General features: G+C 37.7%; 1 protein-coding gene across 4 annotated transcripts in view; it reads left to right on the top strand.

The window, feature by feature from the left end:
* ATRNL1 (attractin like 1) overlaps positions 1 to 27587 on the top strand; it is a 511034-nt gene that overhangs the window by 78585 nt on the left and 404862 nt on the right. For all 4 annotated transcript variants that reach the window (XM_054070985.1, XM_009570598.2, XM_054070987.1 and 1 more), the window contains exons 9-13: positions 2350 to 2533; positions 5211 to 5365; positions 18178 to 18262; positions 19962 to 20170; positions 22058 to 22176. In XM_054070985.1, coding sequence (XP_053926960.1) covers positions 2350 to 2533; positions 5211 to 5365; positions 18178 to 18262; positions 19962 to 20170; positions 22058 to 22176 — 752 coding nt within the window. The remainder of the gene's footprint in view (positions 1 to 2349; positions 2534 to 5210; positions 5366 to 18177; positions 18263 to 19961; positions 20171 to 22057; positions 22177 to 27587) is intronic.

The following is a 27587-nucleotide window of genomic DNA, read 5'->3' as shown; positions in this document are numbered from 1 at the left end:
CTTGCTTTGCATTCTGCAATGGTAGAATGGTGTTATTATATATCTTTGGATGCAGTTAACTTCCTATGACCAAAAGGCTGGAATTTATCACCTTGGCCATCAAAATGGGTGCTTTTAAAATATAAACACCATATTTTGTAATTCCTTTAAAACTATATAAGGATTAATCTTTAACAGTCTGGGTTTTGTTCGCAGCGTCATCAGAAAATTGGTTGTAATTCTAGTGGCTAGGCATTTTCTGATTAATAGCGTTTATATTCACTTGTTTTCTGGGTGATACATTTTGAATATAAGCGGCTTGTCTCCCTTCTTGGAGTTCTCTTTGAATTATATTTCTAGATAACAGTACTCCCTTTTGCAAGACTAATTAAGGCAACCTCAGCTATTCTGCTGTCTTTCTAATGGTTGATTTCTACCTTTTCCAAAAGGAGTTCATCTCTCTTGAACTTGGATGGATAGAAAATGAGGATGGTGAGGCCCTGGCCCAGGTTGCCCAGGGAAGTTGTGGTTGTCCCATCAGTGTAGGTGTTCAAGGCCAGGTTGGATGGGATTTAGAGCAACCTGGTCTAGTGGGACGTGTCCCTGCCCATGGCAGGGGGGGTTGGAACTGCATGGGCTTTAAGATACCTTTCAACCCAAACCGTTGTATGATCAGTATTTAGATGAGAAGATGAAGATGATGGTGTTGATAGAACAGTGTATTTGCAGGCTGACTCCTCACCAGCCTTCTTAGATAAATTGTATCAAGTAAGTCTATTTGTTAACAAGATAATATGTATGTCATATTATGTATTCATAATTCAGTATTATTGGTACAAATTTGGTGTTTGTGTTCAGTTGTTAATAGCTTGATAATACCCAACATAGAGACTGGAATAAAATACTAGTTACATTACACTATCTATGAATAATGTATTTATATCCGACAGAGTATATTTAGTGTATTACACAGATATCAGCATTCATTCACAAAACTTCAACACAGTGAGTCTTCCAGTTTTATATATACAACTTCCTGTAAGCCCTTATCACTGAAAAAAGTCAAGCTTGCTTATAGAGGCACTGCCTGGAAACAGTTCAATGAAAGTAGAATAGCAGCAGTAGTGACTAAGAGGCACAGGTGTCTTCACTGAAGAGAAGAATCTGGAGTAAAGAGAGGTAATCTTCAAGTACCTACATAATACCAGATCAAAATGGAAAAGGAATTTAAACTAACTTTCAGATGAAGCCAGACGTATGGTGATATGTGCTTTACTTGGATAAATAACTTTATGATGGCAACTAATTTAGGTTAAGAATTAGGAAACTTCTCCATTTCGGAAGTCCTCGTCCACAATTTCTGTTCTTCTGATGTAGTCTTCGAGAGGCTATAAAGGAATTATTTCTTCCATTTTTCATCTGTAGAACTGGCTGCCTAATCATCGTGGGCTCTTGTGTGAATAGGCTGGCATCTACAGGAAATACCTCCTGGCTCGGTCATTTTGTGGCTTATGTCATCAGGTGGGAAGAGGGAGGGGAAAAGATGGAAATTTCAGGACCACAGGCAACAAGAAGTCACTTAACCTCTCTGTCTTTTTTATTGCCATGGTAAAATAGTTTCCAATTGTGTTTTATTCCTCAGCTGTAACAGCTATTGTGACTGGTTTTATTGTGTGTCTCTGCAGTTATTAACGATGTGGTATAAAATGTGGATTTAAGTGCCAGTTTAATGAGCTGCTATCAAATTATCCTTTTGTGAGTTCTCAGCAACTGACTAGGTATAGATGCAGTTAAATAACTAAGAAACTGTAGTTGGAAACTGATTTTAGCTCCGTAACTTTACAATTTACTAGCAAAGTGTCTGTCTCCATGTAGTTTGGGCTGCCCCGTGTTCCGTGCTTCTACCAGGCTGCTCCAGGTAGTTACCCCGTGCTCGAGTACAGGGATCCCTAATGCAGCTGCTCTAGCTGGAGCACTGCATTCCCATCAGCCACCTCTGGCTGGACCAAGTTAAGGTTGAGGGAGAATTCATCATAACTGTTCTTTTCTAAAAGGTTTAGGCTTGTTCTTGATTTTCTGTATGTGCTGAACTCTCACGTGGGAGAGTGTAAAATATTGCCTGGCACCTGTAACAACGATGGTTTTGTGACAATTAAGAGTAGCAGGTAATAGCCTAATAACATTAACCATTAACATTAACCAGTTGCAGTTATTTTGATACGTTGGTATGAAATGATGTCTTAAAATAAATCTTTAATTATTGCTGTATTTAGCATTATAGTGAAAATGATTTTATATACTTAAAACTCCTATTATGGAGCAATAGCAGTAGTAAACCTTAAACATCTGTCTTTTATACATCTATTCCAGGGTCTACTTCTTGGCTTGTACCAGAAACAAAAGGAGCGATTGTGCAAGGTGGATATGGCCATACCAGTGTCTATGATGAACTGACAAAATCTATTTATGTCCATGGTGGATACAAAGCATTACCTGGCAACAAGTATGGATTGGTGGATGATCTTTACAGATACGAAGTTAATACTCGGACATGGTAAGTGGGGTTTATAAAGTAGGAAATGAAGTTGTTGCTGAAAAAGAAAACATAAACACAGAGTAAGATAAACTTCTAATAAAGTCGTGTAGGCATCTCCGTATCCTTTGCACGTAGCAGAACAGTACTTTGTCTGCAGAAAATGGAAGAGTTGTGGTGAGGGATTAGACTTGAGTCAGCAGATTAATGGAGATACACATTGAAGGAATGGCGGGGAGGAAGCTTTGCACATCTTCTACAAGTTAAGAGGTTCTTCTATCCAGATATAACCGCCCTGCCAAAATAGTACATGCTGTTGCCACACGGTAGGAATGTACTGCAGTTGCATGTTCAAGTAGCTATTATATAAATAAGCAAAGAAATCTAAGAACCGTGGAAGGTTATTTTTCACAAAACTATCAGAAATGAGAGAAAATTCCTGGTATTGTGTAAGGATTCTTAGTTATTAATGTTGTCCATGTTTATATTTTTCAGTTCCTTGTCCTTCAAGTTTAACTTACGAACACTATGTACATATTATTTATAGAAAGTGACCTCAAAAGTTTTTTCTTACCTTAGAGATGATTTGAGATCAAGAACTATTTCTTGGAACATTGCATTCTTGCAATTTAATATTTGTGCTGAGCACTAATGGCTTAACTTTAAGCACACAAGGCTTGCTCTCAGATGTTGGAAACGTGGGTTTGATTTCACTGAGGCTCCTGATTTTCAATGCCACTAACTCATGGCACTTGGAAACATTATTACTTATTAAACATTATTGGAAACAAGATTTTTTTGTCCCTTGTAATGTATTTTTGAATTGCTGGAATTTTAATGCGCTCTTATTATAGTCTGTTCTTGGAACAAAGTGATAGTGTGTTTTTTGAAGGTCTATTCAAGAATGTAGTAATAAGTATTGGAATATTTTTATTCATTGATGCCAGAAGTCAGTTGTGCTATGGGACTGAAAACTGGCTGAGGGGATGGGGTAATGACACTCACGTAGTAATAAAATATTTGTTTACTGTACCTGCAACACCTTATAATCAGTATTTAAAGCACTCAGTAAGGGAAGAAGTGGAGTTAGGACAGCTTTCTCATGCCCATGTACATGGCTTTTTTTACACTCTCATTTGCTTGTCCTTTCTCGTTCTCTCTTGCCCTTGCTTACTCTGATTCTCTCTCTGATCTGTCTGAGGTTCGTATATAACTTCACAGAACAAAATAAAGGGTTAAAACCTAAAGCGCATTGGTGAGTGTGCTGGTGGCTTGAAGGAAATCTCATGTTTTTTAAGCAATTAGAAACAATCTCATTAATTTTCATTTTGTCTTTAGTATTTCCTTCGACGTTACTCTCTAGTTGTAGGGGGGAATCTGCTTAAATGACAGTATGAGGATTTAGATTCAGTGTCTTCCTCTTAGCTTGTTTAAACACAAGATCTCTTGTCGCTAAAAAAAATACCTTTAGTTTAGTAATTGAGTTAGATCATTATGCCAAAACAATGAGACATACTTTAAACCCTCTCTCCCCAAACCCTATGATAATGTGAAAGTATTGAACAAATGTTATCGGTGTGATTATAGAGACAGTGTTATTCAGTCGGAAGGAAACATTGTCAAGTCAGTACATCCAGGACAGGAAACAAATGACAAAACAATGAAATTGTAGGTGTGAGCAGCGTGCACTAACACAAGTGAAAGTGAGAGTCTAAACCTAAGAACAGTGAGATTACAGAAATAAGGGTTATTTGAGGCATGGAAATAATATTCTGTATTGACAATCTAATTGGTTCTTCACAAATGGCTACAGCTGGTCTGCTTAACCAATTCAAGTTGGCAAACCCCCCAAATGGTTCCTCTCTCCCTTAGTAAGATTTATTTGCTGTGATTGAATTGAGGTTGTGTTCGGTTCTCTCTACTGGCCCCACACCTGCCACGTTCAAACTGCAGTATTGAGAGCTCTTGGCTACTGTTGGGCTTGTTTTATTGCTCTGGCACAGACCAGACCACACGCACAGGCTGAAGTGAATGAAGAGAGATCAAAGACTCAGTGTGCATGGACTCTTTCTTTTCTTTTTTTTTTTTCTTTTTTTTTGTTTTTTTTTTATTTTTGGGTACTGAAAGTCTTGTGTATTTGAATCTATTTATGAAACAGTGCAAGTGTTTTTCATCATAACTAGAATGACTTCTACCATTTCTTTTCCAGGTCTGAGTGATCAATTAATTAATTAAAAAGTTTCTCCTTTTCAAATACTTAGAAAGGTCTAAAAATTCTTTTCACTTTTGAAAGAATTCTTTAAATCATTTCTTCAACTCAACGTGGCTGAGAATATAAGAAGAGAAATTTAGGATATGAATTGAGTTTTCATTCAGTTTTGAGTAAAATATACCATATTATTATTGACTTCTGAAGAATGCAAACAGGATATAATTTACTTCTGATACGTTATTTGACAAACTAGATTTTTAACTGGAAAAACCCCACATGACTTTTAAGTGAATGTTAAATGTATTTGTTTTAACATGAGACAATTCATAACCTTAAAACCAATCAGAATACATTTCCTATTTACTGAGTAGTAGCTTTACTTCTGTGTTTTCCTTGTAATTTATATTAGTTTAATGTATAAATATCTTTGTGCATGCATAGTTTTCCAGATGTTAGTGTGTATTAATTTATTCTTATGTTTTGCAGGACTATTTTGAAAGACAGTGGTTTCGCAAGGTATCTTCATTCAGCTGTCTTAATCAATGGAGCTATGCTCATTTTTGGTGGCAACACTCATAATGATACTTCCCTGAGTAATGGTGCAAAGTGCTTTTCTGCTGACTTTCTTGCATATGACATAGGTAGGTATTGTACTGTATTTTTCTCAGTTGAGTTTTAAATATCACTGTGTTGCTTTCTCAAGTCCAGCTAGTGTGATCCTTTGCACCTTCAAGTCATTTGTATGTTATATTGTGAAACTAAAACTGACTTTTGCTCCGTAATAGTCTTAAGTTTTTGGTTTGTGGAACAGCGTAGAGTAGCTAAAATGTTTTTAAACAGTTTCTCAAAATATGTCTAATACTGTCTTATAATATGAAGAGCAGATATGTTGCTAAATTAATTGCAAGAATTGATGTGGTTTAGAGTTTAGAACTGAGAACTTTGTGTTTATTGCCTCCAAGTACTGATTGAAATTTTTTTTTTCATACTGAATATCTATGTAGAACTAAAAATATGATGCTGGGATTTTAAAAAACCAAACCAAAATAAAAAAAAACCTCAAGAGTGTGAGTGTCTGAGTCAACATTGTGGCACATAGCTGTGGATTTGGCCTGTGCAGTCCTAATGAAAAGAAGAAAAGAGACATCGATACCATTCTCAATGCCCTGCATATTTTTGTAGAATTTTGGCAAAACTCATGTAAGAAATGCAAACTCACACAATGCTCTGTGTGGTGAGTGGTCTGAAGGCTGACTGAACCCTGAGGAGCCTATAGGAGGTGATAAAAGGAATGAGGTGTATGTAATTTCACAAGAGAGTGGCTGAGAGCGGAAAAGATTGTTGTTTATAAATATATGCTAAGAATGTGCTTTGGAGGACAACTGTTTAAGGTAAAAGTCTTGGGACAAGACTAGATAGGTGTAAGCTTTCAGTCTGTAGAATGATTGCAACCTTTAAAGCTGTGTGATTATGGAAAAGCCTCCCTATAGGATTGTGGAGACTATAAATCTAAAGGAATTTAATGAGTCCGTAATCTGTTTCTTGCCTTGTTTATTGCCACTGTTTGTCTCCCCTTAAACAGTTTTTCCCTTTCCTAATGTTCATGTCTGTATTTTATGCGTAGGCTGCAAATATAAACACAGGGGTCGTATTTGGGCAAAAAGGCACAGACGCTTGTCCTGGGATCTAAACATTGGGAAATATGTCAGAGCAGTCTGGGAAATGGACTCGTGGATGAGCCTGTTGAGCTTAGTGCCTGGATTTATTTTTGGCAGGCGTTTATCATCTGAATACAGTGGTAGAAGAGGGTGAGACATAATCCTTTTTATAGGATGGCTCTTCATGGCATTGTGTATCAATATCAACTGTTCTGTGTTAGCTTTCATAAGCAAATAACCAGTAAATTAAGTACATGGAACATATATGTGGTATTTCCTGCCCATTTCACCCAGTGTGCAAATAAGTGCCTTTTTGGACAAGTTGAATTTTTGGACTTTATCCCTGTATTACATGATCTGTAGCTTCTTGTAGGCGTCCTACGGGGTGAGCTACTGATTTTATTCTCATTTCAGTTTACATCTGGTTTTAATTTTTAATGAAACGGAGCTCTCTCCTCACTTTGGAGGATAATATTACTTATTGGTCCACATTTATTTGCAGAATGTCCACTTGAGACTCAGTAGTATGAGTCTCTGAATAAGTGTAACTTCCTGACTGTCACACACCAGAAGTTTTTTATCCTACTTTATGAAAATGTTATATGCTGGGTTTTTTTTGGTGGAATGATATTTTTTCTTTTTTATAGTTGTTTATAATATTTAATAAGTTATTTTCTTGCAAGTCACGTTCTCCATGTGCTATCTAACTGATGAAGTAAAAAAGAAACAGTTCTAGTAAATTCTCCTTAAAAAAATAAAATCTATGAAGATTGATTTGTTACAAACTTGATGTTCTGCATTATTCATTTTGTCAAGTTAGAAACAGGATCTCACAAACACATTAGACATATATTTTTTCAGAAAATAGTAAATACTTATTTTACTAAGAATTAGATAATTATGGAATGGGTGTAGTCCAGAATTTTATTTACCTTGTATCCTGAGTTTTTGAACAGTGCTTGGGAGACAAAATATATGATGCTATCAGTATCATGTTTCCCAGCTACCTTGCAAGTGATGGAGTTTTATGCACTGTCTTGGAAACAACGCGTGCTGTCTGGAAGCGAGCCGACTCCGAGAGATAGAGCCTGTACAATTTATGTTCAGGTTGGGCTACAGAGTATTTTTGATTATATCTCTTATTGTATATGGCATAGTCTTATGGATGGTTTGCTTCGGCTTTTTATTATCCATGAAAACGCTTCCTGTTTTTCATATTAATGTGAAATAACTATTTGGGAGGATTAATCTCAGTTAAGTTTTGCTGTCTAAGTGGTTGCTTTCTAATGCAATCTGGCAATTCAGACTCTCTTCCTCTAGTCAAGGTGGGGAGATGAGTATCTCTAGAAAGCAATTAATTTTACCAAGCTTGGGAGAGAGTTGCTTTTTTGTTTTTTGTTTCTTTTCTGGGATCAGGCATCGCTTTCTAGGTACTGAACTTAGTCTACATGCAGAAGTTTTAGACAGTTAAACGTAAGTGTCAAACCCAGAACTCAGTTCAGTCATTTAAAATGCTTACTGCATTTTAAATACTTAGTGAATATATTTCTTAAAGCTGAAGACTCAGATCTGGAAATGCTATAAAACTATTAAAATACCCTATTTTTCATATTTTAATATTGTTTGGTGCATTTACTTACATAGCAGTAAACATATGATTAGGAGAGCGCTGCATAAAATGAGATTTAGAAGCCTGGCCTTTGGGTATCCTTTTGTCCTCTGGTATTTTACCAGCAGGCTTGCCACCAAGTTGTTCTAGAAGCTGCTTAAAGATCTATGAATGGTTATGCTCAGAGAGATGATACTTTTCCAGCTGTGCTGTTAACTGATTACATTATGCTAAAAAAAAAAACCCCCTCGGCAGTGGGGACAGAGTTACCCACTCTCCAGAGTTACCACTGGGCTCAGCCTTGGATGCTGTGGCTGACCTGTGGTTTTCTAACTGGTGTTGGTTATGGGCTTTCTTTATCCGCTGTTCACTGGAGTACCGTAGTTACCTGCTCAGCGCATAATGAGAAGCTGAAAGGCCTCAGCTGGTGAGATCCTACCAATTACAGGTGTAGAAACACAGAATGGTTTGAGTTGGAAGGGACCTTAAAGATCACCTAATTCCACCTCCCACTAGATGAGGCTGCTCACAGCCCCATCCAACCTGGCCTTGAACACCTCCAGGGATGGAGCAGCCATAACTTCCTTGAGCAACCTGTGCCTCAGCACCCTCATTGTGAAGAATTTCCTCCTTACGTCCAGGATAAATCTTACCCTCTCCAGTTTATACCCGTAGTACTTATCAGTATTCAAATTAAGGTGGTTGTTAAATTATTCCATTATACTATTTTGAAAGATGACCTTTAACACCAACTGAGATGTGTGTGTGTTGTGTGTGAGGTATGGCTGCTGCACGCCGGTAATCAGGGATTTATCTTCTTCCTAGGTCTTTCCTGTGTAATTGAGAAACTATGCATTAGGAGCTGTAGCCTGAATTCTCCCCGTTCCTACGTTACAATATGTATAGACTGCAAACCTTTGGGAGACGGAGTAGAAAGAAAGTAGATAATCACCGCTGACTTTAAATTTCACCTAGTGCTTAGACCCCATGGAGATTAGTTTAAATAAATGTGTGATAGAACCGGAGAGGAAGTGTGGTGTGTCAGTATTGATGTTTTGCTAACATTTTCCGCTTGGCACAAAGTTTGACATTAGTTCAGTCTGCTTTTTTTTTCCTTCAGGGACGCAATCACCCAAGTTACTGTTGGCCTCAAGTTCACCACTGTATTTTCTGCCTATGTAATGGTTGAGCGGTTCAACCAGGCTAGCGTGCTGGGCAGCCTTTTTCTGAGTACTTGATTAAATTAATTATCTACATTGTATAAGGAAGAGAGGAAACCATGGTGATCTGCCTGCTGTAAAAAGTTCTAGTCTAACTCCTGCTCCCAACAAAGAGTTTTTGTTTTCCAGCAGTTAGCTTAGTGAGGTCACGTCTCAATAACTGGGCTGCGTTCTGTGAAAGGATAAGAACAGTGAAATAAATAACATTTCATGCAAAGTAGTTCTTAATTTTTTAAACATTTATAAATAAAACAAAACCACTTCATGGAGACGTCTCATTCTTTGACCGTGATTAAGGACTATTTAGTGCAAGCTAGGAAAATCTGAGGGTGTGATTTTGCACACGCTTACATGAAATTGAGCAAGAATAGCATAGTTGGATCAGCTCTCAAATGGGCTCCAGTGTAACCTAAATGAGCTAAGAACTATTATGAATTTTTCTTGCTGCTGTTTGCCTTCTGGTATTACAATAATCATGGAGACTGCTCCCAGAGAAAATAGGGAGGTATTCTCCTGAAAAATACCAGAAGTTTTTACTTATGCTCCATCTCCTGGGCTGTTCCATCAACCACCGTTTTGGAACAAGATTAGAGCTGGTAACCAGATTTGGAGCAAGAATCCTACCTCACTGTTCTTTCCTGTAGGTTTGGGAAGACCAGGGGGGTGCAGCATTACAGCTTTATTTCAGTGCTGATTAATGCGTTGTATAAATCAGATTTATAATTTATATGACATTAGTGTTATTGGAAAGCTTCTCTCTCTAAATGTGCAAATGAGTATTCAGGTGCGAAATTTGCAGGTAAAAATAGATTAATTGGACATTGGAAGCAGAATTTATAGCAGAAATCTTAAGTACTGAAATAGTATCTTTTTTTAAAGAAAATATTTTGTAAGAGTAAAGATATTGATTTTACTTCCTGGCCAAATGGTATTGTTAGTAAATATATTTCTGCATACCAATTGCAGTTACTGTAGTTTCAGGGTATGAAGCATTCAGTCCCTGTCCTTTTGTTACCCATATGCCAATTGCGAAGGTGTCTGGATACTCTAGAAATGTGTACAGAACGAGTGACGAGGAACCTCTGTAAAAGAAGCCAAAACCTGAAGTCATTGAAAATGGCAGCTGCTTACGTTCTCTTTCCTAGTGACACTTGTATTTCAGCATTGTCTGTATCTATGAGAGAAATGCAGTAACCTTAACATTACAAATAACAGTACACTCTGCAATCTTTCTTTTAAGTCTTGTTACTATCTGGATTTCAAATTATTTTTATGAATTAAATAATATGCACATTCATTTGCTTATGAAAGACAGTATTACATGCAAGATACTAAGTTTCTTCTAACAAAGCTTAAACTTTTTCCTTTTTGGAAAAAAAATTCAAGATTATCTCGTCTCTTCAATTTCATTTGTAATCAAGGAGATTGTATTTTGTGATAAAATGAATGGTCTATCCGTAAATTGCTTGTAAAATAAGCTGTTTCAACTCTGCTCTGTGTCAGCAACAAAAGGAGCAAATTTAAATTTATTTATAGTTGTGGGTTTGGGGTTTCTTTTCCTTCTTTTTACCCAATACAACCCCTTCTAGTTTTACAATTCTCCCTCCTTCTGGAGTTACAAAGGCGTTATCAATGTGCTATTACAAAGATAATTAAAGCAGCAGCTGTGATAGATTGTTTTATGCATTTCTGAGCACCTGAATCATAAATGTGATTCTGGTGCAGTCTGTAGTAGCGATTACCTCTGTATTGCTGTACGGTTAGACAAGCAAAACCACAATAATATAATGCACTAATTGCTCCTTTTAATGGTAAAGCTCAAGGTGGTTGTTTTTTGAATACTGCTTGGGGAGCTACTGTTACGTACATAGACTGTGCTGTAGATGTTAGATCTGTGCTTTATATTTGTTTCATGCCGTTTCAAACACGTTTGCCTTCATGTTTTTATTATTCTGAATAAAGAAAAATATTTATACGGTGTGGAATGAATTTGAAAATAAGGTTTTCATTTTTACTTAACTTCGGTGCTTTAGTTGTTTGTGGTGTTTAGTTGTCCAGAGTGACAAATAAAGGGAACCAGACAGAAGTATAATGTGTGTCTATACTTTATGCACAAACATTTCTACTTTTACCGAGTAAAACTATCTAAGTAGTTGTTGGTATTATGTAAAGAAAGCATGCAAGCTGATTCTTTGTTGTATGTAGGGCTGCGCCGCAGGTGTCTCAGTGCGTGTTGACTGAGCAGAACTGATAGACCAGCGTTTTAAATCTATTTAAATATTTAAAATTGAGAAATGATTTGATGATGGAGACACGAAGGATGTAGTTTCTTATAACTTTTCTTAAAGCATAGCTGTGAATGTGCTAAGAGGTTGTCACCCAGCCTGCCTGCCGGTGCAGAAATACAAATGGAATCCTGGCAGTAGAGTATGGAATACTTATCACCTCATTTTCTAGAGACTGTGCTAACAACTTTCACTTCCTATTTCTAACAATATATATTTTTTAATCTGTTCGGCAGAACAGCGTTGACTTGGAATAGTGAAAAGTTACCTAGCTTGAACAGTTAGGGCGCTTTCCTCAGCAATGAGACTAGGTTTAATCCCATTGGGTAGGAAATGAACCTGTTTCTTCTATGTCTTGGATCATTACTCTAACTACTATTAAACTATATGAAATAAGTCTTTTCTCTTTTATTGGATTTTGCAAGTGCGAACGCTTTCCAGTGCTTAAGGAAAGCAGTGAGAGTATAGCTTTGAGTGAGTTCCACCTGCAAGTTCTGAGTGGGCATAGTGCTTCTGTTCAGACTTGAGTGCAGTAGCGGACATTGCAGGAGGGGGAAGGAAAATGAAGTTGAGGTGTAAATAACCTTCTTTTCTGCTCAGCACTTACAGTTTATTGTCTGAGTTTCTGTAGCGTAGTTTCTGTAGTGTGTTCTGCAAAGGGAGTGTCTTGGTTCCTTGATGTTCTCTTATATTCTTCACAAAATTTTGTAGATTTGGGAGTGAGTTGTTAAGGGTTTCAGAGTCATTCTCATAGTCTTTTTACTTATTGAAAATCCTTGAGATTTCCATGCTGCATTTAATAAAGAAAGAGGAGAGTAATTACCTTTAAAATAACTTGTAGATGTGTGATTTCCTTATATTTTCATAAAAACAATTTGGATTGGAGGTAGTTGGATGCTCAACTCGTATGATACCAGAATGGATTTATTAACTTAACTCAGATGTTAATTTAACGGAGCTGTGTTAATGTCTGTCTGCACCAGTTCTGCACGAATTTTTAAGAAATACATTGTTCAAAATCAGATGTGAATGGTAAGTGCAAACTTACACTGCCCTCCAGTCCTAAACAGGTTTTTAATGGTGTGTTCAACTGTATGTCTGAAAAGCCAGAGTCACTCGTAAGGAGCCTTGCGGGACTGACAGGACAGAGCTAGGATTCCGTATTTCCCTTGTTTTTCCTGCAGTCACATTTTGGTAAATTTAATTATAATTAAATATTTTAAAGCAAGTCTATATTGGAGTATTTTACTGATGTGACTGTGTTGGTTAGAAATGTGGTCTTTTTCTTATAAAATCGTGGATGCATTCATGGGATACATTTTAGTGATGTATGACTATATTATACTGGTATAGTGTGTTCCTCGTACCCTGCTATATGTGCTGTTATTGTACCTTGCTATCGACCTAACTGATTGCATTTTTTAGTGATCTGAGCAATGGAGCATAAGTTGTGCTGCAAAGAATTCTCAGGACTCCTTCTCTGTGTCTTATGACCCTTGAGACAGCCTGGATTCCCATTTCGGTTCAGGCTTTGTGAAATAGTCGTTACGGTTGCAACATTGAGAACTCTTCTATAAAATGCTTTTGTTATCACCTCTGATACCAGGAATGCAATATTGCCAGGAGGGTATAGATGAGAAGGATATAGGTGACTGGACCAGCCACAGGGTGTCGAGGTCTATCCTGTTGGAGTGCGAGTCCTGGAGAGCTCGACCCTGTGCAAAGCTCATTTGGGGTTTTTCTCTGCCAGCATTAGCTGCATCACCTCAAATCTGGTGCGTTTCACTGGTGTGTTTCATCACAGGAATAATTTGTGTGGCTGGTGAATTCACTCTCATAGCCACTTCTGTGTCATTTGGTAACCAATTAATCTCCGCTAAGGAGGAGTAAGAATCTTGTTCTTTCTAGTTGAGAGTGCGGCCTCTGTATTCCTCCTTGTACTTTCCAGTGAATAAGAATTCTGCTAGTCATTTTGGAATGGCTAGAATCAGAATAGTTTGGGTCGAAAGGGACCTCAAAGCCCATCCTGTTCCAACCCCCTGCCATGGGCAGGAACACTTTCAACTGGATCCGGTTGCTCCAAGCATCCAACCTGGCCTTGAACACCTCCAGGGATGGGGCAGCCACAGCTTCTCTGGGCAGCCTGGGCCAGTGTCACTCCTTCATCTGCTGAGTAACTGTTTTCTATTAAAAGAAGTACGCATGCAGTATGTTACACCTGGGTATGTACAAAGCAAATGCTAAATACAACCAGTATCTTATCTTCCACGTACTATTGGTGTAATACCTTAAGAGTTGCACGACATGATAAAGAGGTATTTTATTCTGTACTCCACAGAGCTCACTAGATTTGATACAACAAATAAACCACACAGAAGGCTGTAATAGAGACAAACAATATTGAAACTCATACCGTGTTTGCTGTTCGTCATTTCCTTCATGGAATTGTATGCTAAGTCTGGAAATTTGGATACTTTGAAGTGTTCAAAGGCAATTCGAAGATGATGGGCAGGGACGAATACTATTTGATTCTTTACCGAAAAACACCAAAAAGTCAGTTGCTTAATGAGTTGTGTTCTGTATTTATCAATCTGGACAGAGAAAGTCAGATCAGGAATTTAAAGCTGAGCGAAAGTAGTACTCTTGCACACTGCTCCGTTCCGTGTTCAGCAGTCGTTGAGAAGGCTAGGACGAGATAAGAGAGAGGACTATTTGTAATGTGCTTCCCTTCACCCTTTTTTACTTGTACTCTATTGAAAAGACCTGCCTGTTTGACAAATGCCATCAGCAAGAATGGAATTATTATATCTCCAGCCCTTAAGGTTTTGTTATCTCAAACCCAGCCTTTATTACGGTTTTATGGTTTTCCTTTGGCATTAACTCCCACTTTTTCCCAAACAGATTTCTAAGTACAGGAAACACTATATATTTGTATATAAGTTTGTAAAAATACAAAAAATAATGTGCAACACTTTCTAAGATGAGAGGAAAAATTAGTGTGAGTTTTTAAATGGCCTAAAACACCTCCAGGGTTTCCTTTGCCATCAAAGGCAGATGAGTGCAAACGTGCTGTTTCTGTTACGTGGAATGACATACAGCAGGAAGAACTTGATTTTTAAGTATAGCAGCAAGATTTTGCTTGTCGGTTGTAGCATTAAAATGTTTGCTTTTTTTATCATAAAGAGGGGAAATGTTCTCTTGAAATAGAAATTGAATTAATGTTTGTTGATCACTTATTTCTAATAAATAATTCGCCTTAGTCTGAATTTCTTATGTAATTCAACCACTGTGGAGGTGTCTAATGCCAATGTTATGCTGGGATCTGGGAAATACATGAGTTTCAGATGAAGTTAGGAGTACTATTAAATATAAAACTTGTGATATGTAATTAATTGGTGTCCTAGTACTTCTGCTCATCTCTTCCCCTTGTCATGTATGTAGTACTTTGCTTTCACCAATCGATTTAAATGTGAACAATAGAACAATTGTGAAAAATCCGAATGTTTATAATTTACATATATAGTTTATATTAATAATACCATAATTCTATGATAATATAATGTTCTCAATGATAGTGACAGAAGGCTGAAGTTGAGAAAGAGGCAAGATTTTGGGGATGCAATTGTCCTATAGGACAGTGGATTAAACTTGCTATACTGTTTTATTCTTCAGACTACTAAATTAATTCAGAGTCAACCATCTGATATTGAAATTATTGTAGTTTGGACCATCTGTGTTACTCGTGATGTGCTTTTAGTTTCTGTTTCCGATTTATAAAAAGATGTAATTGATTTATCTATCGCAGCCCCATCTCACCCTGACTCTTTATGGGCTCAAGCTGTGAACCTATCGAAGCTGAAGTCAATCTAGCGCTGTGTTACTGCAGTTTTGCCCGTAGCTATGCTGTCCTGTCCCATCTCATGTGCCGAATCCATCCTTGTGTGACCCTACGCTGTTTGCCAACTGGGCACAAACTGGAAAAAGTACTGCTGTGACTAATTTTCTGTGTTAGAAGTCCCAGAAGAGCAGCACTGGCAGAGGTGAACGAGAACAGGACCAGCAGAGCCAGCACTTAGTGTGACTTAAGCTTTTGCTTTTTGTTTTTTAACCTTAGGCAGACTTCCTTCAAGAATGTGTTTTGGTGGTGACTTTCCTTTATTTTTAATGATATCCATTTGCATAAATTATTGCAAACATAAAAATTAAGTTATATACTTTATTTAGATGTGGCTGTCATTGGAATCTTACTGGGAAATTAATTCCGTGATATTGAGTAGAAATCAACCTGTATGAATTGCATTGACTCTGGAAACAGCTTCCAGTTGGTTCCCCCCAGTCTTGCTGTGTGCCAGTGACCTCTTCTTACAGAGATCTCTGTAGGACATTGTGTTTTTGTGGTGCTCCTAACTCAGTGTGTGAGGCTTCTGCAGGCACATACTCTGTCCACTGCTGTATATTATGGAGAGTAGGCTGAGCAAATAGGTCTTATTTTGTTTCTTAGTGTCCAAATTGACAGCTTTCTCCCCAGTTCAAAAGAAGAATCATCTTGTTATTCTGGTCTCAAATGACATTAAGGCAAAAGACAAGTAAGTTTTCATTGAGGGTATCTGAAAGGACAACATAATTATCAAAACCCTAAATATATATGTGTGTATACATATATATACACACATATATATATATACACGTATACAATATATATGTGTGTATATATATACATATATATATATACACACATGTATACAATATATACAAAGCCACTCTTCGATTTGGAGTAAATTGGAGAAGTCTCTCTCCCTTTAACTCCTTTTCAACTTTAGATTTAGTTCTTATCTTTGTATGTATAAAAGATATATATTTTTTTTAATAAGAGAAGTGTAGCCCTCTGATATGAAAGATTTCCTGAACGTTTACCCTGCCTGTGTCCAAAACCTATTATGATGATGAATTCTAGAAATGGTTTGCCTGTTCTGTAGAAAAATACTTTCTTTGCTCGGTTTTAAAGGGATTTCCTTGAAGTTTCGATCTCTAGGTGCTCCCTATTTCTATTACTGTGGGATTTAAATACTTGAAGTCAGTAAAGTTCAAGTGGGAAATAACACCGAAAGGACTGATTGTTCTGAAGAGCTAAAATCCCTGTTAGGGCAGAAAAATAAACTGCACCAAACCCACGTTTGTAAATGCTCCTACAGCGATGCTAAAAAATATATGCTTGAATAATTAATTTGAAGTGAAGATACTGACACAACATTAATTTGAAATACTTGGTGAAAGCGAAGTAATTATTGGCATAGTTAAATCAAGATACCAAATGTAAGGAAATAACAAGATGGGCTGCACAGCTGGAGGAGCGGCTGTTTGTCTTACAGCACTTGTGAAGGGAAATAAGTTTACGGTTGCAAATGCTTAATGAAATACGTATGGATTGAAATCCTTTGGGTAATTAGCCGGTGTGTAGTGTTAAGGCAATATTACTGATCACTTGATGACAATGATGGCAGTGGTGGCGGTTGTGAGTGTTAAAATGGGCCGTGAAGGCAGAGAAGGGTATAATAAAGGGATACTGCTGTGAGTATCCTCTGACCTTAATAAAGGATCTGATAGAGAAACGTTGCTGACCAAGTCCTTGGAGCACCTACTCAAAAAATGTGTCTAAAAGGACAACCTGTTGATTTGTTCTTGAGCAATGCAAATATATCTTCTCAGAACTAGTGACTGCATTGTGCTCATGCTGTGTTTTCTAGAAGTATAGAAGAATCTTTATGCATATTAATCCTTTCCCCCCAAAAATCCATTAGTGATACATTTAAAACAGAGATCTACCCAAAAATGCAAAAACTACTGAAAAAGAAATGAAAAGAAGGACCACAAATTACAAAATGGCATTAATGGAGTATGTTTGGAGACTGATGTATAGTGTATATATCACTGCTCCGTAACATACCTTGATAAATGCATATCGCTGCAAATAAAGACTCTAGAAGGACCAAATGAAGTCCAAATAAATAACATATTTAAACAACAGAATAAAGCTGTAGTCGTAGGAAAAAGCAGCTTAGCTTTCACCTGGGGACAACAGAAGAAAGTCTGTCAAATTCAGCTGATTTTGAAGAACAATTAAAAAAAATGCTAGAAACTAATATTAAAAATGGTTTCAAGCATGTCAGTCAAATTTTGGTTCAGAGTTCATGAGACCAGTAGGTGATGAAAACATGTTACTATTTGAAGATCATGAGGTATAGATTGTTTTCAGAACTGAGACCGTAGGGGTTACCTGCACTGATCCCTCTGGGAAAGGAGGGTAAATAGGCAATACAATTAGTTGATGCTTAATATACGTTAGAGTGTCTAATAAAATCCATTTTGCTTATATTTTGCTGAAAGCTATTAGAATGATTTTTTTTGTGTTTTCATATACTTTTGTTTTCATGGAATCAGAATTCTAGAACGGTTTGAGTTGGAATGGACCTTAAAGCCCACCCAGTTCTACCCCCTGCCATGGGCAGGGACACTTCCCTCTGGACCAGGTTGCTCCAAGCCCCATCCAACCTGGCCTTGGACACCTCCGGGGATGGAGCAGCCACAACTTCTCTGGGCAACCTGGGCCAGGGCCTCACCACCCTCACAGGAGAAAATTTCTTCTGGATATGTAATCTAATATCTAATCTTTTTTTCTTTCAGCTTGTGATGAATGGAAAATTTTACCAAAACCTAATCTGCATCGAGATGTTAACAGATTTGGTCATACTGCTGTTGTCAGTAATGGGTAAGTGAAGCGTACTTTGAATTTTCCTGGCTTTTTCTAAATGAAGAAACTGTGGCAGAAATGGTACCTATGTGAAGTATGGTTCAATGATGTACAACTGATGTAGTTTATTAACGTGAAAAGCAGTACTCATCGGGGACTTTACTTGTCTTAGGCAAACAGTATAGCTCATCATCAATTTGCTGTCCTGTGGAATGTGTTCAGTGGCATTTTATATGAACCTTCTAGTGTACTGAGGTGTTTCCTCATTGTTACGAACTACAGTGAATTTGAAATTCAGCACCAGCTATAATCATCACTTAAACGTAACAGGAGAAATCCCGTTCCCTTTGCCGCATGCTGCAATTCCTTGTTTATTTACAGTCGTAAAATGAAAAACATGTAACTAAAACTTGCTTGGAAAAAGCACGATTTTGAAGATATTGATACAGCGATCATCATTAACTACTTGCAAGAAAAAAAAGGCTGCCAGCATCTACACCAAGTATTAAGTATATTGCTTATACTCTAGAAAGTATAGCGTGCTTTCATGTAGTTTGCTGAGTACTGGTGCTCAGTTAAAGCTTCATCATCAAGAAAGAGGAGATGCAGTGGATCTGAAGTTTGCTGGATTTGGTGGATGAGGTCTCTGCTTCCCTTGCCCCAACCCTCAAAGATAAAATTGTAGGACCAGAAAATTGTAGTTGGGCTTAAAGAAATTTCTGCTGTTTGCTTGTGTGAGTTTTTCTGTTGCTGGTTGTCAGATGGCCTGTATCTGACAAATAAGAGTTTACCCGACTTTAACAGAAGTAGTTGTAAGTTGTAACTCCCTCCGTACACAGCATTTGAAACAGATCAATGAACTGATTGCTGCATTGAGAGAAAACTGAATGAATTTGTGTTGTTTTAAGACATCTAAGCTGTCTGATGCTTGGAGAACTGTCACTTTCCATGAACTGGATTCAAGGTGAAGATACCTATGGTTTAGGTTTCCCCCGTCTCCCAACTTCAGGATGTTTTTAGTAGGGTTTTATGTAAAAAAAGTGTAATAACAATAAAAGAACCTGCGTAACTGTTGCATCATGTACTCCTAAAACAGAATAAATCATACAGTTACCAACAGCAAAAACCTTTGGAGAATATCTCAACAGATATGCAGGTTCTTTTATTATTATCTGGTTTTAATTTTAAATCAGAAGGGTAAGATCTCATGGATGGTCTTCTGATTCTGATGTCAACAGCTACTGCACTGGAAGTGTTACCAAAAAGAAATTATAGAATCATAGAATGATTTGAGTCAGAGGGGACCTTAAAGATCATCCAATTCCAATTATTTCTGACTGGCTTCGAAATCTTCTTAAAGAAAAATGTTCTCATTTCATGCAGGCCATTATTTCACACGCTGTTCTCATTACCTGACTCCAAAAATGAGTGGTTTTCTCCATAGCTCTTACCGGACATTTGGTAGATGTCACTTACTAATACATAGAGCACACCACACTTTGAGCAGTTTTAGTCTTAACTTCCACGGAGAAACACATTGAAAAACTTATCCATCTTTATAATGGGGCCACTGACAGATTATTTAGTAGACAAAGATGAAGGATGCTTTTTATAATATTATGTGGCATTTTTTTGTATTGTATATCATGACAGATAAATCAAGAAACTATATCTATAGCTACGATAACAGTTATATTTACTTTCTTTTTCCTAATAGGTCCATGTATATATTTGGGGGTTTTTCGAGTGTTCTTTTGAATGACATCCTTGTGTACAAACCTCCCAACTGTGAAGCATTCAGAGATGAAGAACTATGTAAAAATGCTCGTCCAGGGATAAGATGTCTGTGGAACAAGAAGCATTGTGAATCCTGGGAATCTGGACATGTTAATAACATCCTTAGAGCAAAATGTCCTAAGAAAACAGGTAAGTGAATTCTAGTCTTAGAGTGTCAAATTTGCAATGTGCTGTAGGAAGTGGGAGAATCCCCAAAATATAACCAAGTGGAAACAGTTATTGAACTGTTAAGACTGTGCCTCTCTGAGAAAAGCCAAAGCAAAGAGATTTTGGGATTGATTTTTGAAATCATTCAATTCTGGATTTTTTTTTTTTTTTTAGTTTTATACAGGAATTAGGTGCAAAAGAGCACAAATTTAAGGAGCAAAGAGGTACAAAGCGTAAGGGGGCTCCTATTCCAAAGTATTTTGACTTGTCACAAATAAATTGCTTGTGCAAGTGTTGTTCTTTTACTCCGCATGAACAGAGGATGTCTCCTTGCTGTATCCACCTGCTGTTTATTCTGTGCCTCTTTCCTTGTGCCACAGTATAAAGTTGCTAACCAACCTTTGGCTGTGTGCTACGTGACCAAATGACCATGTAATTAAACTGCCGGGTTACGCTTAATGTTTGTTAGAAAATTACCACCATTGCTATTTTTAGCTTTTATTTGTTTCCGAATGAGGTATCAAGTGGCAAACTCAGCAAAAAGATGCATTATAGAGCAAAAAGGTTACCTAGATACAGCTTTCTGAAGAACTGCTTTCCTACAGTTCCATAACACTTAGAGGTGTAGAGCCTACAAAGTTTCAACTCTTTATAAAAAGAAAAGTCTTGAGACACTAAATAGAAAAGTAATACAGATGGAAGTGGGTCTTATAAAAAGCTGATTATATCAACAGGTGTTTAAACAAAAAGCACACACAGGCTGACGCGAAATAGAAAAACTGGAGCTGTTTCTAAAATAAAACTGATGCAAAGAGAATAAACTACAACTAAACTTGGAAGAGATGAGATGTATAGAATTCTGCTTGCACAAAGCATGGTGCAGATGGTGCCGCCTCACTGCTGCCAAATCCTTCCACTTTCAGGTGGTGATATCCTGCCAAAAGCCTATTTTTCATGTATTCTTTTTCACGACATAACTCAATTGTTACCTAGTTGAGAGTATCACCTGAGAAACTGCTGATGGCCAACAGTAAAGGATAAGCAGGAAATTCAGTTTGTCTGCAAAAGTTCAATTTGTAGATAGCAAGGCTTCCCTGGCAAAACGACCTCTTAAACTTTGTGATCACAAGACAAAAGAAGACAAACTGCGTAGGAGTTAAACAGTGTAGCTTGTGTCAAAGATGGTAGGAATTCTATTTTGGATCGTGGTGATTTTTCGTATCCTTTATACAGCAGTAATAATTTGTGTCCCAAACTGTTTTATATAACATAAATTTTATTCCAGGCCTGATAAGGATTTGCTTGTGATAAGGATTTAACATGAAGTCTTCCTCAAATATTTTTTGTGGAGAGAGGGCAGAACTGTAATTTACCAATCATTGTTAAGATAATAAATTAATTTATCAAAACTTAAAATGTCCCTTTATTGCTAATATGTCTCAGATTTTTTTAGTTAATACTTTTTCTATTGTCTTCTTGCATAGCAAGCTAATATTTCATCAGAAACCTGCATCTAAAGAGAACCTTTCTTCTGTGTTACAGGAATAAAGAATGAATAGTTTAAGAAACTTTCTGATACTCTTTGTTTATGCGCTGTGCTAGGAGAGTTTTTACACTGCGATACAGTGAATATGCCTTTAGTCGATAGGAGACTTATGATCCTTCGAATATTGTTGTTACTAAAGGAATTTGTGAAGAAGTAAATCTTATTAACTGAATAGAATGCATTTCCTTCGGTAACTTAAACCTTTGTGAATGGCTAGAGTTCGAATGAAGGATGTAACAGGAAGTGCTTTAAGCAAGTGTTTAAAATGTGGTGTTATTCTCCTTCTGTGTGCTGTTTCTTTTTCACTTTCCTGTGTATTACAGCTGCTGCAGATGACAGATGTTACCGATACGCGGACTGCGCGAGCTGTACTGCCAACACAAACGGGTGCCAGTGGTGTGATGACAAGAAGTGCATCTCAGCAAATAGTAACTGTAGCATGGTGAGTCTTTGCGAATTTCTGATCATGTTATTACTATTATTGCTTTTCTAGCTAAACTTGTTGCAGCAAGTGGAAGGGGTGTGGTAGACTAATAGTAGCTTGTTTTGAACACAACCATAAACATCTTTGCCAGGCATTTGCAATAAAAATGTTGCAGAGGGCAGAGTTGGACTGCAGCAAAGATACCTATTTCAGGGGAAAAATGTATTCCTTAGGGTTGTATTAGCCCTGTGCGTATCACAGAATGGGAGAATGATAAGGGCTCGAAGGGACCTCTGGAGATGAACCAATTCAACCCACTTGCTAAAGGAGGTTCGACTGGAGCAGAGTTGCACAGGAATGCATCCAGGCAGGTTTGACTGCTTCCAGAAAAGGAGCAGCTTCTCTGGGCAGCCTATTCCTGTGCTATGTCACCCTCACAGTAAAAAAAGTTGTTCCTGATGGTCAGGTGGAACTTCCTGGGTTCCAGTTTGTGCCCATTGCCCCTGGTCCTGTCTCTGGCCACCTCTGAAAAGAGTCTGGTGCCATCCACTTGACGCTTGCCCCTCTAGATATTTATAAACATTGATAAGGTCCCCTTTTGGAATCCTTTTCTCCAGGCTAAACAGACCCAGGTGTCTCATTCTCTCCTTGTAAGAGAGATGCCTCCAGTCCCCTAATCATCTTCATGGCCCTCTGTTGGACTCTCCAGTATTTCCTTGTCTTTCTTGAACTGGGGAGCCCAGAACTGGACACAGTACTCTAGAGCCTCACTAGGGCAGAGCAGAAGGGGAGGAGAACCTCCCTCAGCCTGCTGGTGGCCACCCTCTTCATGCACCCGAGGATGCCATTTGCCTTCTTGGCCACAAGGTCACGTTGCTGGCTTACGGTCAACATGTTGTCCACCAGGACTCCCAGGTCCTCTGCAGAACTGCCTTCCAGCAGGTCAGCCCCTAGCCTGTCCTGGTGGATGGGGTTATCATCCTGTGGTGCAGGACTCTACGCTTGCCTTTGAACTTCGTTATGTTCCTCTCCACCCAACTCTCCAGCCTGTCCCAATCTTGTTGAATGGCAGCACAACCTCCTGGTGTATCAGCCACTCCTCCCAGTTTTGTGTGAGCAGCAAACTTACAAGGTGGCTGTTGTTTTTTTTTTCCCTTTTCAAACAAGACCAGGTCAGTTTTGTTAGTTTTGGTTGTTGAACATTGATTATTGTAGAAATATTTTTTTTTTTAAGTCATGGAGATATTTGTCATCGCATTAAAGGAATATGAGCCTCTGTCACCCTGAGATAAAGTGGTTTGTGATGATTCGGTAAGATTGTTCTGATCTTTGTTATAGACAAGCAATAAGAATGTATAGATTCATACAGGTTCATATTTTTTATTTTTAATATTGCTTAGTGCTATTTTTATACTTTTAAGTTATTGTCCACCAGCTGCTGCATCTCTTGCTTGTTCATTTGATTTTTTGACAAGCTTATAATAGTATTTTAGCTTTATAAATTTTGTTCCACGCAACTGGCTGTGCTTGAGTTGAAAGTCCTTTCTTTATGCACTCCCATGAGTAAAAGCAGCTTGCTCTCTGGTTTGAACCTGATGCAAATCAGTCTTGTTCTCCAGACAGAAAGATTAAGGTGTGAGTTGGATTGACTCTGACTCAAATCTTGCCCATTCAGGGTGAGCAGAGCCAGCTCTAACCACTGGCATTTGTAGCTTGTTACTACTAATAAAAGCAATGCAGACACAAATTTATCAGCAGCCGTGTTATAAGTCTGTCAGAGCGATTTCACATTCCAGGCACTAATGGTGAGCTTCCTTTGTGATCTTCAAGGACTCTTCCTTTCCTAACACATTATACTATATTAGGTGCCAATTTTCGAACTGTGGTTTTCATCTCTAGCGAGGAGCAGTTGCTAAGGAGAAGACCATCTTCATCCCTAATAAGTACTGGGTATTTTAGCACAAGCCTCTTGGTTCAGTATCCTTCTTTGACAGCCTTTCACACCAAAGATTGTCAGTGCAATTAGCAACTGATGCACCAGTCTTCTCTATATTATTTCCTGTCTTTTATTCAGAGTTTGAAGTGAATAGCAAGGGCTGTTAGTGGAGTTACTAAAGAATAGGATAGTGAAAATTCGTTGAAATGATTTCTGAAAAGAGTTGCTATTAGAAGTTAAAGGTGGCTATTGTAAAATTAGCGTCTTAGTTGGAAGGCAATGGAGGCAGAATTTTGCAGCTATTGACATGAACACCAAAACAGCGTCAATGGAATGGCATTATGTGGAGATATGGAATGGATCAGGTTGGTGAGCCATTTTCATAGACCGCTGCTTTGGGACTAGGGACATAAAATGAAAATGTTGTGACAGTGACAGTAGTGTGATGGGAACATGGGATAACAGACTGTAGACGTGGAAACATCACAAGGAGAGAGCCTCATATTTTGCAGCTGTACAAAGACCTTGATTTATTACTTAGAACATCCAGATGAGACAGACAATGATGTTTTAGGAACTGTTGCTTTTGCTTTTGAAGCAGGCCGGCGTACTAAAGATATGTTGGCAATCAGTTTGGCATTGGCGGCATGGTCATGGGAATTCACAAAGCAGTGGCTGTTCTGCTGATTGGAAGGGCTGTAAAATAGAGGTTTCCCTGAAATAACTCTGGTCAGGTGGACTCCATAAATGGTACTAAGGCTTTGATGATACACATATACCTGCCTGTGCCCATTGTCTTGATTATCATCAAGAAGGAAATGACATCACTGATGTTCCTATTCTTTTTCTCCCATTCAGTGGATGACTGCATCAAAGATGGAAATTAAAACAGGGATGTTTTAGTTGGCTTGTAAAACCTAATAGTGGCTATGATGATAACTGCTAAATGACTGAAGAGGGCCCACCAGTTGCCATGAAAGGCAAAAATTCCTTTGCTGAGGAAGAGCAGAGAATGCCTGAATTTTAAAGTAAAAAAAATTACTTTATCAATTGTTTTCTGCTATTCAGAAATAGAGCAAAATATTGGTTAATAAAGTGGCAGAGAGTCTATTAAGAGAGTAACCATTTTTAAGGGCAACAATATAGCAAGTCCACCTTATGGCCATAAAGCAATTTTATTTCTGCAGGAATAGAAGCTACAATTAAAAAATATGATTGCACTGAAGCCCTGAAAGCACTGGAATGACTCCTGCTTGCCGGCCTTCTAAGCAATGTGCTTAGAAAGAGGAAGGAGAGCTGAGTCTGGCCAAGTACTGTGTGACTTATGTTTGTGACTGGCTCAGTGCTGATCGATTTATGTGGGCTGAAAATTGTAAAAATACTTCTGTGCACGTGTAGGCTATTACTGGACAATGTGTTGGCTTCTTTTTGATATTTGTAATGTGAAAGAACTTTGAAAGTTTTCTCTTCTCTGTCTTTTTTTCTTTTTTACCCAATGCTCACATGAGTTACCGAAACAAATGGGCAGATCTACTAAGCTAATAATTTACAGTTAGACTAGGCAAACTAGACAAGGTTGTACTTTTAGCCTGAAAAATCCAGGAGGAGGAGAGAGGTACATTATTTAATAGCACTTTCCAAAATTCCAAGATATACTGCTGTAATATTTTCATTCTGCAGTGGACATGCAGAAAGTCATTGCAGTTTGTAAGTCCATATCAGGAAAAAAACAAGTCTAAGTAAATCAGTCGTAAGTGGGAAACTCTCTGTATAACATGATTTACTCATACTTTGGTGTGTAAACATTATAAATATCCTACAGCAATATAGAACTTCAGTAACAGATGGGCTGTCATATTTCTGAATTTCATTGGGTTGGGTAGCTTAAGTTATAACCTTAATATTGTGTTAATATGAATTACCTATTGGATTCACATCTATGTTGAGCTAATGAGATTTTCAGGCAAGCAATGTTTAAATTGGATTTAAGGGAAATAAGTACTGGGAATAAGGGAATACAACAGAGAACGTTATTACAGAATAGTCACTAGTACTTTGAATTTTATTTTAAACACTAAATAACCAGCGCACAAGAAGCTTCACGATTAGAAAGTAATAGAACAGATATCTTGGTTTAGTTGGAAAATTGTGATCTGTGTGTAGTATCACTAAGAGTATATAATTTTCAAAAGCAATCTTATTGTGGAAGGATTTCAACTGTCACCATGAAGTGTTAAAAGTAGGTATTGTAAATGAGCAGATGGAGGTTGCTTGTGCACTGAAATTCACTTTAAGGTATGTCTCACATGGTATTGTGAATATGCGTCAGTCACTGAGTGAAACTACATGTGAGTTTCTTCCAAAGGTGGGTTTTTTTTTTTTGCTCTACTGTTCATATGCATTTATTGGCCTAGATAGATCCTGGTGTTCTGTTGCTTTATGGTATTGCCTTTGGCTCTGTTTCATGCTGTGGTGTAGATGCCTTCTCCTAGAACTGCTTCCCTGGTTCTTTTCGCTTTACAGTACCAGAAAAATAGTGAGTACCTTTTATAATAAGCTCAGTCACGGGCATTTGATCCAATAAAGGCAACAAACAAAGCCCTAAGCAGCAGTGTTCTTCAGCAGGAATGAAGCTGGTCCTGTGTGAGCCTGAAAATTCGCTTTGACAATTGCATTATTTCAGGTCTTTAAAATAAAATAAAACAAAAGGAGCCTGTCTGTCTCCCCTTCTCAGTGCAGTAGACTGATGCCTTTAGGTGTGCTTTATTGTATTCCAGGGGGCTGTTAGAAAGGAAAGCAACCAAAATTGTCATGTAAGCCAGATGTTTACCATCTAAGTGCAATCCATTTTTGCTACCATGCATGAATGAATCTGTTGTAGTTGAAGAGAAACAAACGTTGTTAGGGTTGGCCAAGGCGACCTCCGGAGGTCCCTTCCAACCTGAACCACGCTGCGATTCTGTGAGTATTAAACTGTCTTCTATTAGGACTTATTTTGAATTACTGCTTGAAATGAAGGTAGCAGAAGATAGCCTTATAGATAAGCTGTTTAATTGGCTGAGGATTTTGGGCAGTATCTTAAGTATCAATATTATGTCTTACCTGAAAGTACTGTGCAGGGGAGGAAAATGAAGACTTGTATTCAAAATGGTTAACTATGAAAAGGAGACCTCAGTTTTCAGAAAAAAACAAACCAAACTCCCCCAAAATTCAAAGTGAAAAATCCTTCCTTGTTTACTTCTTTTCTTGTACAATAAGGTACCAAAGAATTAATATTATTCCTGATTTTATGCCACTGTTTGACAAATCGTTTCCTGTAGATGCTGTAAGTTTTATCCGAGCTGTGATGCATACAGGTTTGCATGATGGAAATTTTTGACAAATTCTTCTTGTGTTTTGCAAGTACTGTTCCATAGCTTTGATTTTTTTTGTTTCATTTAATCAAGATAAAATAGTAGAGCATGTTCTTACACCTTCAGTCAGTGATGTGTAG

Source organism: Cuculus canorus, chromosome 7, assembly GCF_017976375.1.
Source record: "Cuculus canorus isolate bCucCan1 chromosome 7, bCucCan1.pri, whole genome shotgun sequence".
Classification (NCBI taxonomy): Eukaryota; Metazoa; Chordata; class Aves; order Cuculiformes; family Cuculidae; genus Cuculus; species Cuculus canorus.
Note: the sequence above shows the minus strand (reverse complement) of the source record. Positions and strands in the feature narration are given on the sequence as shown.